This window comes from Lissotriton helveticus, chromosome 2_1 (genome assembly GCF_964261635.1).
Source record: "Lissotriton helveticus chromosome 2_1, aLisHel1.1, whole genome shotgun sequence".
Lineage (NCBI taxonomy): Eukaryota > Metazoa > Chordata > Amphibia > Caudata > Salamandridae > Lissotriton > Lissotriton helveticus.
In genome coordinates this window covers 605,117,351-605,132,714 of record NC_136059.1, presented here as the reverse complement: position 1 = coordinate 605,132,714, position 15,364 = coordinate 605,117,351, and the positions used below count along the sequence as shown (strand labels likewise).

Below are 15,364 nucleotides of genomic sequence, written 5' to 3'. Positions count from 1 at the left end.
CTATAGATGGAGGGACTCTCACAATAGCCTTGAGGTGCACGCTTAAATCTAAAGCTTCAGCCTCTGAGGGAGAAACCAAAGAGATCCCTACTCTCCTCAGCAATAGGAATGCTAAAGAAAGCATTTTTGAGATCAATAACCGAAAACCAAGCTGCCAAAGCAGGAATCGTAGTGAACAAAGCGGTAATATCCGGGACAACAGGAAACTGAGGGACAACAATTTTGTTGACTTCTCGAAGATCAATTACGAAACGATACACAGGTGGCTGAGAAGGATCAGTACGTTTTAAGGACGGGCAGAACAGGACTATTGTAAACATTTCCTCTAGTCTCTTCAACCACACCCTTCTGAACCAAGTCATAAACAATAGCCAATAAAGCTCTCTCACCATCATTAGATATCTTATATTGAGGAATGCGAGGCAAGTTAACATCAGGCTTGACAGTAATCACATAAGGTGGAATTTGAAGCAAACCAACATCATTCGGACCCGTAGCCCAAAGCGTAGCAGGAAGTGAACGCAATTCGAGTGGCAGTTGGTCTTTAGATACGTACATCGGAGAAGTCAATTGATCACCCAAAGTAAGATGTACACCAGAGGGGGAACAATACAATGTAGCATGCAAACGTTTTAACAAATCCAAACCCAATAAATTCTCTCCGCAACCCGTCGTCCAAAGAAGTGGAGCTTCTAAATCATACGGACCAATAGAAATGGGCAAAGGACAAGAAATAAGGTTAGCAACTGGGGCGCCAGAAAATCCTACAGAAACATTCGTTAAGCCAGACAAAGGTGCCCTAGGGAGTTTGGAATGTATAATAGAACTTCTCATTGCACCAGTATCCAAAAGAAATGGTTCTGTAACACCCAATGCTACAACATCAACATAAGGTCCATTCTGATCCACTGGAACTGATACGACTCCCTTACTTTGTCTATGGCTGTCCTAGCTAGTGTGAAAATCAGGACTTTCGCTCTCCACATAATCGTCATTATAATATTGGGCGGACTGAGAATTCTGCTGATCAAAATAGTTCATAGTGTTCTGCATGGGTAAGGAATGCTGTCCTTGAGGCAACGCACCTCGTCCTCTACCCCTAGGAGCTGACTGAGCACCACCACGACCTCGTGGCACAGATTGTCCACCAGTACGCTGTAGTAGAACCGGACAATTAATCTTAAAATGACCTTCCTCTTTACAATAGGCGCATTGATTAGGACCCAACTGAGATCACGGAACGAAAGGTGTAGGTTTCTGTAACAACCTTTGAAACTGTGGAGGCTGTTGCGATTGGGGCTGATCAGAACGAGGGGGATAAGCCTGTTGCAAAAGAATCTGCGTTTTCAATTCTTTAGTCTTTTTCTCCACTTTTTCCTTTTCTTCCGTATCTCTATTCTCCTAATACTGAGCAGTAGCTAATATTTGGGCAGTTGACGAAACAGCCCATGAACTCTCCGATTGTTTCAATTTATGTGATAGTTCTGGAAGCAAATTAAAGACCAATTTATCTACAAATAATCGCTGTCCACCTTCAGTACTCATATCTTGACCACTATGATCGATGAAAGTTTCTTCGAAACGAGTAAAGAAATCGGAGACACTTTCATCTGTCTTTTGCTTACATGCCGCTAACTTATCCCAGTTAACGCGTACAGCAGGCATCATTGTTTTCATAAGAGCTATTATTTTACTGGGTAATTCCGTGATCAAATCATCTGGTTTGGCACCACCTATTTGTCCTGCATCTGCGGCTATTATGGCAGCCCAAGCACCACCTAAAGCTTGATCATGATCTTCTCTACGAATCGTGGCCCATATAGCCGGTGAGACTACATTGCCCATCAGTAAATCAATAGCTGCCAAATTCATGATACATGCATCAACAGTTTGAGACAACTCTTTATAATACCCAGCAGGATTCTTACGAGGGTTCGGTAAGGAGTGTTTAAGTGCCAACACTTCCGATCTTTTCCAAGGATCATGTACCCATATACGCTGAAAATGAGCTGGAATGGCTGGATTAGCACCTGCTTGAGTAACTTCATCTCTCCATATTGGAGGAACTTCTCGCATAGGATATTGTTTTATTTTACGGCGAACCGCAGGATCAGGTTCAAGAGGAGTTTGAGAGAAAAAGGAAGACTTGAAAGTAACAAGCTTATGAACAGCATGCTCTACATCAGGACCCACAATAAGTCCCTTATCAAATTTATCCTGTATCTCAAACAAACCCTGTGGAGGTGAATCCAAATCCATATCTTCCCATGCTTTGGTAAGAGTATTACACATAACATTAAAGACATATCTCTGCGTAGGTGCATTCCATTGAAGAAAGGTGTCTAAGATATCACGCACACTATACTGTAGACTACTCATGATCCAATTACGAGCGAGGGAATCTAACGCAATCTGTGCTTCCGATTCTGGAATCTGACTACGAGATTGCCTTCGAGATGAAGCAGGAGAAAAAGAAAGAGGCCCAAGAAAAGGTGACAAGAGACCAGAGACACTATTAACTAATCGTTGTCGAGCTGTAGGGGATCCGACACTAGAACAGGAGACAATGTATTTTGTAAAACAGGAGAGGAACTAGTAGCAAAAGAAACTGAAGATGAAGGCGACTGGAGTACAGAAGATTGGGGTACAGAAGTCGGTGGCAAAGGAGGCGGAGGTGGGATCACTGGAAGAGGCAAAGGTGCAGGAACCGGAATAACTGGATTAGCAGCAGGTTGTAATGGGGGTGCATTAGCACCTAATACATAAGGTGGAGATAATGTCAATAGATGGGACATGAAAGGATCCTCGTCAGGACCTTTACTCTTTGAGGAAGTAGGCAACACAGGATAACACCCATCTATTGCCATACGATGCTGTCGTTCTGAAACTTCAATCAACTGATCAGTCTCATCATTTTTAAACTGTTGGGCAGCCTGTAGTATCGTTATGTCTTGTGTTTTTCTATTTTTTTTTTGCTTGTTTAATTTCTTTCTGCTTGGATTCCTTACGCCAGAGGCGGAAAGAGTCAAACATTGCCAGCCGGGCTTTTCTTTTAAACAAAATCGCTTCCAAATTATTTAATATGTCAGGCTTAAAACTACCATTTTGTGGCCACTGTAAAACACCATCTTTCTTTGTGTACCGGATCCATGTTTCATTGAAAATAATAGGACCAAGACCATGCTTTGAATAGAGCTCATAAGTGGGAGTTCCAACCGGAGGAATCGGACAAGAATCCTCTATCCGGGAATCCCTAGAACAACCAAAACAACAAAATTTCCTAAACTTACTAAATCCAGGCATTTCGTAACTAACTGGATTTTTCCAAACGTCAAGGGGTTTGTAAGACAATATAGTCACAGCACAAACGTACTTACCCCTCGGCTTCGATAAGTGCACTAATCGAATAACAAAAACCAAAACCAAACATAGAGTGGGCGCTACCCACGAATACTTTACTAAATGTTTTCTCACGCCAACAGATGTCCGTCTAACGTCTCGCGATACCAATCATCATCAGAGGGCCAAGGCAGGGCGACAGTCAGGGCAGCAGTCGTCAGCAGCCGTCGGAAAGGAGTAGCCGCGCTTCAAAAGACTTTCGGTCCACTTCGACATACAGGGGTCGCTCACGTGGTTCGCGAATCCTCCCGAATTTTCTTGCGAAGCTCCTCACGATCTTTGGGCTGAACCACTACCACTGAAGTCGCCCACACGTTGGGCGCCAATTGGAGAACCGGGCCTTATGGGTCCAGCGGCGCAGGGCACGCCTAATATCTCCGGGTTCACCTGCCTCGTCAGACAGAGACAAGAGACACTCTGTTAGACGTAGAAAATCAGATTTATTAGCTGCAGCTAAGCACCGTGGTCCTAGAAGTACACCAGTGGTAGATTCTCAGGAGACTGCCACTTAATTCCGTGGCGCACAACCTATTATAGTGTACAGATTTACAATGCCCACTCCCCAACATACAAAACTGACGAATAGGAATAGTTCGAAAACAAGTTATCGAATGTCCAAAACACACCCATTCTTCAGACCCCGTGTGCTCTCCTCAAGTTAATCAACACTAGTGCCCGTAATTCGATTTGCAGGTGGTAGAACATGTTTGAATGCTTCAAAAGGATAGTTTATGTAACAAGAGAATACACGAAGAGAATAGCGAAGGCCAGTCAAATAAGATAAAGTCAGGAAGAATAGTGAGAGCCAAACAGTCAGTCGAGACAGGGATCAATCAGCCTAGACATGGATTAGTGGACTTGGCCAGACCCTGACATCAGTTTCGTAAACAAGGGCAGAGGGTTTACTCTTTAACAGACAAGACACGTAGCAGCTGAAAAAGGCAAAAACACCATGTCCGCCGTGCTGCCTGAGTGAGGCAACACAAAATGGCGGATAGTCACAAAATGGCTGCTAGATACGAAGCGAAGCCAAAAACTACGTAACGTCAGGGAGCGACCTACCTGGTGGAGTCAAGGCTCGCTCTGTAGGCCTAGATATTTTACTCCTTCGAATGCCCAAGAAAACTAAAAACCTGCCTCCAATGGGGCCCGTACTTTCTCAGGGATGATCACATTTAATATAGATGATTTTTGAAGATTGGTTTCAAAGGCGAAAGCTCCCCAAATATCGTCTGCTGTTGGAGAGGTGTGGCGAGTCGATAAGATAAGTAAGACGTCCTCTCCGTAAATCGCAATTTTGTGTTCTCTGATGTCTAGGGACCCGTTTAGCAATAGGTTCCTTATATAAAGCAAACAAAATTGAACTCGAATATGGTCCTAATATCTGTGTCTCCGGTTTAATCTGGCAAATCACTCTTCTGTCTGCACTAGGTGGCATCAATCTGGCAGTCTAACTGGACATGCTGCTTTAAAACTGGTACTTCAGAGCTAACTTAGCACATTATGTCCTTTCCGCTTCTCTTGCGCTACATGAACTTGAATTTACAATTTCAACCACGTTGTAGTTTTAATGGTATTTATCATGTTGTATATTGTAACATCCTCTTTTTATTATAGTGAAGATTTTAATTAATCCTGCATTAAACCATTTATACAGTACTACTAGTGAGGAAATTACTACTAGTCTCTTGGGCTGCAAAGGATGTTGGCGGGTACTCTGGATAGGGATATTGGCTCTCTGATGATTGGTGGCCTGCCACCAGCCCACTCACTAGAGCCTACTTGTCCTTGTGTTCATCCTGTCCTCCGAGACTTCAACTCCCGGGAATGCATTCAGAGTTAAACTAGTGAAAGTCGTCCCCATAAAACAGCCAGGTGATGTGGAATTATCAATGGAAATTTGTAGTGCAACACAGATTGTGCCACTAATTCCCCATGCACTATGGGACAATTCTGAATTCCATGGTAAATCTGCATCTAGAAAGTAAGTATATTTGCGATATTGGTCATTTCAGTTTCGAGATGACCAACATCCGATGTAGCAATGCACTTGAAATGAAGCATGACCATTAGATTTTCAACTTGATTATTTTTATAGTGATTTATATTTGATCACAGACTGGTTGAACCCACCTGTTAATTGTGGCACCATGACCTAATGTAGTGTAGTTTTTGTCTTAGTCTTTCGTTGATGGAGAAATCCCTATTTCACGTAGATAGACTGCGGCATTTTCTTCTTGTTAATGTCTTTTCCCCGTCCCCTAAAATTACTTGTGTGATGCGTATAATGAATGATTCCTGACTCCAGTTACCTGAGGTAGTTTACCATCCTTGCTTTCCCTGCTAGTATTACCCCTTTTGTAACTGTTCAGGAATATTGTCCCCAAATAAATATTTTCTTTATGAACGTTTTTCTTCTTCATATTTAGCCCATTTGTATCCAAACAAGTTTAGGGATCAAAAACTACTTTATGCGCTTTACTTTTGCAGATGTTAGTTAATACAAATTCACCTTTTACTAAACTAGTTTTTCGTCCATTTTTATTTAATTCTTTAATTGTACTTCTGCATCCTTGCTTTCCCAGAACTTTTCTAAAAGTTAACTTGAATTCGCTGCTCATATTATCAAAAAGGAAAACAATATTTATGTTAAAGATTTGGTGTGCATATACAGTCACCTGTATGATGATGATTTGGCAGTCCAGCTGTATGTGGATTTCTAACAAATTCAAATTTTATAAACTAGCCTAGAATTTTTTTTAGAAGCTCGTGCTCTCAGCACAGACGTGTTCCCCCTTTCGAGTTACCCATGGAAAAACCGGGCACAAAATCCAATAACCAGTACGAATTTTTCTTAAAAAGGAAATTTAACAAATACGATCTGAGATCAATATCGGTTCACAAATGTTGCACTATAGGAGCTACAATTATGCAGCAGTTAATAAAAAATGGTTGACCTGCTCCGCATTAAAATAGCTTTCATTAAAACAAAAACACTGGCCTTCATAGCAGGTTACTTCTGTAAGATAACAAACGGAAGAGCAAACATTGCAGTACACTCCACTCAATCTCTCTTCCATACTTCTCCCTGTCGCCACTCTTTATAGGCCTTTCTTATAACAGAGTCCAATAGCTCTCTGGTAAGTTAGTCAGAAAAACTATAAAGATCACAAGCTTACGTAGCACCCACTATGCCATGAACATTTAGGAAAAGACTTTCTAAGCAGTCTTGATATGTCGATCCTACTGCACAACGTAGGGTCAATATCTATGCACCATCTCCAGCATCACCAGGCCCTCTCAGGTATCCAGTGAAGGACGAGCCCATCCTTTCTTTGAGAAAAAACAGATCCATTTGAGATAATTCGAATGAAAGCAAATGCCCATTTCCAGTGACGTAATCCAATGATGAGCTCTTTCAACTCTGCTCTTCAATGCATTGATGCACTAGTTGGGAGTATATGCCTTAAATACTGCTTTTATCAAGCTTCCAGAACTCAGAAACTAGACAGGCAGGCAGGCATCCATTCATTCAAGGACAGACTGTAGTACATGTCAATTTGAATGTATTGTCTTCAGTTGCACCCTCAGGGCAGCAGAGATTATTTTGGAGGCTGGGAACGCAAAATTACTATTCTCACTCAAGTCCTAGAATATAACTGCAGTCTTTAACTTTTTCATGAAAAGTTAAAAACAATTCCCCTAGTATTTTTAACTAGTATACAGGTAGTGCTGTCAGTAATGCCCTCAATTGAAGTGCATGTCAGTGTTGAGACAGGAAGTTAACTGTTTGAAGAGAAAGCTTCAGATAGACTAAGATGTTATTAACCATTTTCACAGCCAGCAATTCGTCTTATAGTGGAAGTAGCATACTTGTACTCCATCTGAACTGTCATCACAACAAAGCGCATGGATATTTTGTAATTTAATTCATCATTACTGAACATAATGGAGGACTATAAAAGCTCAACGAGTTGAGAGAGTAAAGAATGGAGCTGGGAAGCGAGCCAGAGAGGGAATGTAAGGCAAACAAATTAAAAGTATCCGATGTTGACACATGTTTAATAATCATTTAAATATAAACGGTTACAAGCTAACAGACCAACCTAGAAGGAAACCATAATACAGGTTCATAGAAAGTGCTAACATTTTATTTTTAAATTTAAAAAAAAGTACTTGAATGCATCATGTTGGGAAAATGCACGCAGAGGATATGGTGTTTGTAGGTTTGTGCTATTGTTCAAATAAAATGTATTTTCTTTACGTTTATTATTTGGTTGGTAACATTATTCCATACTGCCCCATTTCCAGGTATCCAGGTGTTTCTGCTGAAGTCCAGGAAGAAAATGGTGTCCAGTACAAATTTGAGGTGTATGAAAAGGCAGAGGAGTCCTAAAAGGAGTTATGTGGATATAGATTTAGATAAGCTAAAAGAAAATCTATTTTTGCCAATTTCGTTTTTTTTGTATAATAAAGATATGTAATTACTCTACCTTCATGTTTTTGAAAGTTATTTCTGTTGTGTACTTTATAAAACAAAATGTGTTTGGGAGATGTGCTTTTTTCTAAATAATCATTATCTAGCCCTCAACATAGACCGTTTAGCCTAAGCTTCCTGCATGGAATACTAGTTTATTGGTGGCTCCAGCTGTTCAAGTTGGACCCAGACAGGTTGGGAGAAGTAATAGCATGGGGTGTCATTCACATCATCATCTTCCACTGGCGAAGAAGATAACAGCAGCCCACAGCTTTCACTTTGGAAGAATCAATCTTCCAGGTCTTTTGTTACTTTTAAAAGAAGATTGAATCCGATACCTTTCCGAACATTGTTAGTGACATGGTCACTCACTTTCAAGAAATATGAAGGTACACCTATTTTTATGGTGAAAGCAGAGCCCTCTAAAGACTATAATTCCAACTACCATCTGGCCTTTGGAAGTCTAATTTTTGGGGTAAGGATCTTCCAACCACGTACCTTTTATTAGTAATTGGAAATAGTAGATACTGTGGCTGAAGACCTGTAGTGTTCATTTATTTTGTACGTTTTGCAGTTATATGTACATAAGGAGACTGGGTTGTCGCAAAAAGAATGCAATGGAAACTGATAGTAAGCCTTGAGAAGATATTTCTCGCCGAACAGAGGAGAGAGCGGCTTTGAGACTAATACGTGGAGTTGTAGCTATTGCTCACAATTGTAGGAGTGCCAGCAATTTTTAAAGGGGAGCCAAGATAAATTTAAGCTTGCACATCTTATGATACACACGTCTTACAAAGAAAATAAAGGAAAAAGAACAAAAGGAATGTTCCTGGGTGCTGGAGAAGTGTCTCCAAAGGGCATTCTGAATCCATATCGGTTTTCTGCTGAGTGGCTAGTTTGAGCACTGGAGTGTCTTTCCTATAGTGTTTTTTTGTTGTTTTTCAAATTAACTTGTTGCGTTTGTGTTGTGCGTTCATAGACGCAACAGAAAGACATTTTAATGAGGCTATTTTAAATATATTCTTAAGTCAAAGTAGTATGCTCCTCTCTTTTTCCGTCCATTGACAAGTGGCCCAAATGGAGAAAAAAACCAAGAACTATGTTCCCGCCGGTGAGGGAACTTTAATTGAGAGAAAAATTAACTTGCGTGTGCACTATTGTGGGTGCAAGGGGTAAGGATACATTTAGCAAAGGACGTTGTAGATCAATTGACTGAGTTTGAAGAAACTGGATGTCCATAATAATTCAAAATGAATTATTGTCATAATGCATTGTTATCGGATGAGGGCCCAAAAAAGAAGACTGCCGAAAATGCAGTGATCACTATGAAGAAATTGGATTTTATTTGTAATTGTGGTGACTAAGTAAATGAATAACAGAAAGGTCAAAGTAATGTTTATTTAGGCCATTGGTCTTTAAACAGTGCAAAAAATATATACATTTATTTATAACTCAAGCATCATAAATAATTTCGCCAACAATTGTAGTTAAAACAATAATCCTTAAAAAATCCAATTTAAACATAACATCATAGCCAAATTTCATATAGAATTAGGCGCATAAAACTTCATATTCCATAAAGATTTACCTTCCAGCAGGGGTTTTTCCCGTCTAAAATTCTTCTGTCAGTATCAAACTAAACTCCTACTCTATTGATATTATGCTTAATTTCACATTATGGCTTTCAATTATTAGTTACCCAAGTGCGTGATGTGCTTTATTTATCCAAGCAAAAGCTTTTTACTGCAGTCATGTACCTTCCAATAGCTATTGTAATATCTAGACTGCACATGGCAAAAAGGTTAGGGTCCAGCACACACCCCTGTCTTAAACCATTATTGATCGATATTTTCCGAATCCATGTCCTGAATGACTTGTGCCCAATTTAGCATGTGACATCTCATATTATGGCCAATAACCCCTTAGTAATTTCATGTTTTGTCAGAGTTTCCCATAGGCACCTCTGGTCTACCAGATCAAAGGCTGCCCAGAAGTCTTCGAAACAGAGCAACTTCCCTCTCTGCGCGAAAATTTCTGAGCAGTAGATCAGAAGGAGAAACCATGATCAGTTGTGAAATGGCCCTCCTTGAAACCACCTTGTTCCACATGCACAATTTACCACTGATCCACCCATTCCTTCAGCATACCCAGGATTATTTTTGCAAATACTTTTTCTCACACATCCAGGAGGTTGATCAGCCTATAACTTTTTTGTGGCCTTCACATCTTTCGTATGTAACAGTCGAATTATGGCCCTACTAGGGATTTGACCTGTATCTAATATAATCAAAAACATTTGAGATAGCACTTCAGCCCACCACTCAGACCGTGGCTTTATTATAATTGCGGGGAGATTATCTGGGCCAGCTGCACAAGATAGTTTTAGTTTCGCTATAGTATATTTTACATTATCAACTGAGAAATGTGCTTTTATATCTTCATCCACCCATACCCAGTGTGTTGTATCTCTTTCTACGGACTCTGTCCGCTTGCCATACAGGTGCCCCAAATACTCTTCCCATGCAGCTTCCTCCACTACACCACTCATAGCCCCTTGTATCCTACCTGACCCTTCCTGTATTAACTTCCAATTCGGGTGTTTTAGTATCTATTGCTTCCAGCAGATTCTCCCAGCGTTCTCCTTTTCTGATTTCGAAGTAGTGTATTCTACACTTTGCTCATTTTAACTAAAGTGGTATAACTCCCCAGATCGTATCTAACTCTAAGGCTTCTCTCCCTTATCCTTATCAACCTCTTTAATTTCCAACATTCCTCACTAAACCAATTTCTTCTCATTCTATCATTTGTTCTTTTATTCTTGGTCCTTGATAGTTTGAATTTTAGTTTTACCTTAAGACATTGCACCACTTATCTAATCACTTATTCACACCCTTCAAGTTTTTGTATCCTGACGTTCCCAGGCTTAAATTCTATTAGCCAGTTTTTCCAAACATTCCTCTGTTAATCTAGTTGTTATACGCCTAGGGTAATCTAGTTGTTGGGGGTTACTGTATCTCGGAAGCTCTTTTTTCCTAAAGTTTGTGTTACACCGAACCCTTTCATTTTTTCAAGGTTCCAGGTGTATAGGAAGATGTAATCGATTGGGCAGGGTTGTGTGCCTACTTTACATGTTTGCTTAGTAGGGTGGTTGGCATCTATCCTGCCATTCAGACCAAACAAACCCTTCATGCCCAGGTACTTCCCCAATGCTATGTCTCACCAGGATGGTATACTTTCAGGGAAACTAGCCATACTTATATGAGCGTAATCCTTTTTGGATTAATTGTATGGTTAAAGTCTCCAATTAGAATAAGCACATCATTGTCACAATTCTCACATAAACAGTCCACATCTTCCTTAAAATAAATCATCTCTATCCTGTACTCTTTTGGGCTCTCCCACTGTATGTATACATTCATAATTACCATATCATCATTCTTGACATCCGGGTCCAACAGCATACTCTGCAAGCCAGTAACCATTTACATTTTATAGCTATAGATGTCCGCTTTTTCGCAGTCTTGGTTGATATTAGGGTCATATTCACCTCCACCCCCACCCCCCTGCTGTTTGTTCTTCGCAGGCCTATTTAGTTGAACAAACCCTTCAATTATATGGGTTTCGTCACACAACCATGTTTCTTGCACACACATAATTTCCAAACTTTTGGCCAACTTATGAAGCCTTTCTAGTTTTGACACTCTTCCAAGCACATTTATGTTCCATGTTAAAATTCCAAGGCTGTGTCGTGTCCCAATATCCTAATCAATTTCGTTTGAGAAACCCACCTCCTCCAGGGCTGGTGAGAAAAGGCCTACCAAGCTGTTTTCAAGGTTCCAGTTACCCCTTTGATTGCTGATCTCTGCAGTGCAGACCGTCATTTCAGTATTTGCTTTTTCCTCGCACTCTGGATCTATCAGCCGGACCTGTCTTACCCCTAAACCACTATGGTACTTCATAAAAGCTGTACCTTCGTTCTGTTTCTGGGATTAATCTTATCCCTTCCTTCAATACCTCTTTCTCTGCTTTTACAATAGCCGCCTTTACCAGACCGGAGTACATCAAAACTTTTATGACTTAGTTGCTTTTTTCAATAGTGAAGAAAACAAAGAGCTAGGACCGATTTAAGGGTCGTAGCTTTCTCACGGATTTAAGGGTCGTAGCGTTCTTATTTCTTCTTGCCCCTCTCTAGTTAGGATGGTTCAAAATACAACCACATATTATCCATACCCATCTTATCTACGTTGAGTGTTCCCTTTTTCCTCCTCCAGCTTTTTCTTGAGTGTTATATTTAACATTCTTCCTTTGGCCACCTGATCCCTGGTGTTTTTATTTTCTCCGGAGCACTTTTCCTGTGGTTTGTATATTTTTCCCTCCCTTGTATTCTTTCGTGGGGGGTTTAATTGATCATTCCTTTTCTCCACTTGGGCTTCTATCCCCATCTCCTCAAAGGTCCCCTTCTTTACCCATTTCTTTAAATCTCTTCCAGAGGTTCTCCCCTTTTGAGTAGTCACTGGTTGGAGATGTGCTCCCTCTACCTGTTTGCCATTTCGTTTCCTTCCCCTTCCCCTGTTGCCGGGCCTTTCGCACTATTTTTAACCGCGGGACATGTTGCCTACACCTTAATGATTCCCCTTATATTTTTCATCAACATAGGGTGTCTGAAGATATACACACTCTCCAACTCTGCCGACTGTAGTGTTTCCCCAGCACTTCCCATATTCTGGTTTTCGAAGACCGGTCTTACTATAGACGGCATATGGCCCCGAATAGCTTTTAATTCTCCCACAATTTTCTGTACTTGATCTTTTTGGGTTTTTTAAATATCATTATTCATCATGGTTACTTCTAGTAAACCTTGCAAAGTTTTTTTGCAACATTAGCATTATGTCCAGCATTGAGGCTGAGGGTGTTGCTGCGATATCTAATCTAAGCGTAGTATTTTGCGGTGACCCTTCTGTGTATTCCATCAATCAACTTCCTGACAGCCCCATACTCTTTTCTTGCTTAGACCTAGGGGCTATATCTATGTCTCCCCTCTTTCCAACAGTACTATTTTCCACCTGCTGCGTCGCTTCTTTTATCTTGCGGGGTAAAAAGCAGCGGTCATGAGAGCCGTCTTGGTTCCTTGGTAGATTCATCCTGGCTTAAAATGTTTTGATAATATATGTTGGATGGGTCTAACACTTGATCACATTGTCTAGCATACACATTCTCTAATAGCTGCACATCTTCAGTTTTCACGGTTTCAAATGGGTATTGTTTCCTCCTAAAATGTTTGCCCACAAAGTCCTTGATTGATTTGGCGAAGAGACACCGTCCTCCCCCCACCCTCCCCCCCACCACCCTTCTCTCCTTAGTGGGCTTTCTAGTACAGGTTTCTTTTTTGCATTTCTCCTCAATGGCCTTTTCTCTCCTTTAGGGTTCCCCATGCTTTCTTCCAGTGTCCCAATTTCTATTGAGGTCTCAAGATCCATCTGTAAGAGCCCATTTCACCCTTTTTGTAATTTTCTTTTTCCAGGAGCCATTGCTTGGTAAACGAGGTAGTGGGCTTAAGTTTACCTAATTAGACATTCTTTGATCTTTTAGCACCCCCACAACGCTCTTCCAATGCTTATTTGCAGACACACCTCGTGGAAAACTCCCCTTCCACTTTACAAACCACTGCACAACTTGTTAATGAACCGCCTGCCGCTATAGTTCATCAATTGGGATTTCCTTTTGTATTTTATATTCCTTTTATACTCCAAACGTTTCCCTACTGAAATATATCTAAACCAATTACCTCTGCTGTGCCGTTACAATGGCTGCAAAATACTGAAGTGTTGTCCTGCCACCCCCACTCCTCAGTCTTGTGAATTTCCTTATTTAATTTATTTCCTTTATTTATGGTTTAAATCTTTTCGTGTCATGTTTTGAAAGCAATAAAACAGGACCTTGTGCTCCATCAAGACATTGCAGTACAGACAACAATATTCAGCACTGTTGTGCTTACAAAGTAATTGCTGTGAGTGGGTCAACAATGAACAGCACAGAGGGAACAAATGATAGTCAAACAACCCACCCTGTCCACAAACTAAAAAGGGAAGATCAAGAAAGGGAAGAAGTAATGCCAGCGTGCGTAAGTTACCGTACCCTCCGGAGAACTCGCTTCTCAGGTATGTGTGTGTCCGCTAAGCGGAGGAGCCGAAGGTATCGAGGGCAGGTCAGTTCTCTAAATTCCGCCGTGAGCAGTCAGGAAAGGCCGCCACAGCTCCGGGAATTTGTCTCCCCTTCCCGCCAAAGTGAGAGACAGTTTCTCCATACCGAACACCATCCATAGCCTGGGTAACCAGCCTGTGTGTGGAGGAGCCTGGGGAGCGCCAATGAGCAAGTATGTTCTGGGTAGCAGCCCCCAGAGCGATTGCAATGAGGCGGCCCCTCCTGGATTTCAGGGGGTATGTTAGCGAGTTGGGCAACCCTAGGAGGACGTAAGCTGGGAATTGGGGGAGTTGTGTGTCAAGATGAGCGTTAATGTCGTCTAGGATGGTGGACCAATATGCTTGGATTCTATCACATCTCCACAATAGATGCTCTAAAGTACCCAGTTCCCCACACCCCCTCCAACACCGATCGCTGATTCAAGGGTCAGAGCAATGAAGGCGATCCGGTGTGTGGTACCAATAAGTAGCGATTTTAGTCAGCGTCTCTGTAAGTCCTGTTGATAAGCGGAGTGACGCGCTCTGTAATATACGCCACTCCATTCTTTGTGAGAATGGGCTCTACCCAAGTCCTGCTCCCAACGTGCCCTACCTGCATTGTAAATGTGGGTGTTGGCCGCTAATAGATGTTTATACAGATCTGAGATTAATTTTTTATCTGATGTTCGCGTAACCAGCCATTTCTCATAGGGGGGTAGAAATCGCTGAGCTCCAGGTTTAATTTTGGGGTTGGAGAGCCCAGTGTCCGACTTGTAAGTAATTCAGTCTATCTGTCTCTGGAATGCCATAATCTGCTCTGATTTGCAGGTACGGCGTGATGCCCTTTAAATTAAATAGGTGTCCCGGTGATCGGCAATGGGAGAGGCGCCAATGCATGAACGCTTTGAGGTCCATGCCAGGGGTGAAGTCAGGATTATTGCACAGTGGAGTCATAGGAGAGGGAAAGGATGACAACCCGTGCGTGAGAGCCGTGCGGTCCCAGACCTCTCGGAGTGTACTGGTGATATGGGAAGCGTAGAGGTTGAGTGGTCTGTGTTTCTTCCGGAGAAAGGGGGTACCCTGCAAGGGCATGCCTGCGACCGCCTGGTCCTGGAACAGCCAGTGCTTTTTGGATTCCAGGTGGCTCCACTCTACCAGATAGCGAAGCTGCGGCGCGTAGAAGTAGAGATGCAGATCTGGTATACCTACTCCTCCCTATTCCGAGGGGAGGACCGCAATCGTCTACTTGAACCGCGGCTGACGACCACGCCAAATGAAGTGAGCTAGCTCCGACTGGGTCTGTTTAATC

At 41.7% G+C, this 15,364-nt stretch overlaps 1 protein-coding gene across 2 annotated transcripts in view; it reads left to right on the top strand.

The window, feature by feature from the left end:
* Positions 1 to 7,891, top strand: part of DHFR (dihydrofolate reductase) — a 171,642-nt gene extending 163,751 nt beyond the window's left edge. For both annotated transcript variants that reach the window (XM_078675313.1, XM_078675314.1), the window contains exon 6: positions 7,711 to 7,891. In XM_078675313.1, the coding sequence (XP_078531439.1) occupies positions 7,711 to 7,795 (85 nt within the window). In that variant the 3' untranslated portion in view covers positions 7,796 to 7,891. The remainder of the gene's footprint in view (positions 1 to 7,710) is intronic.
* The last annotated feature ends 7,473 nt before the right edge of the window (positions 7,892 to 15,364 follow it).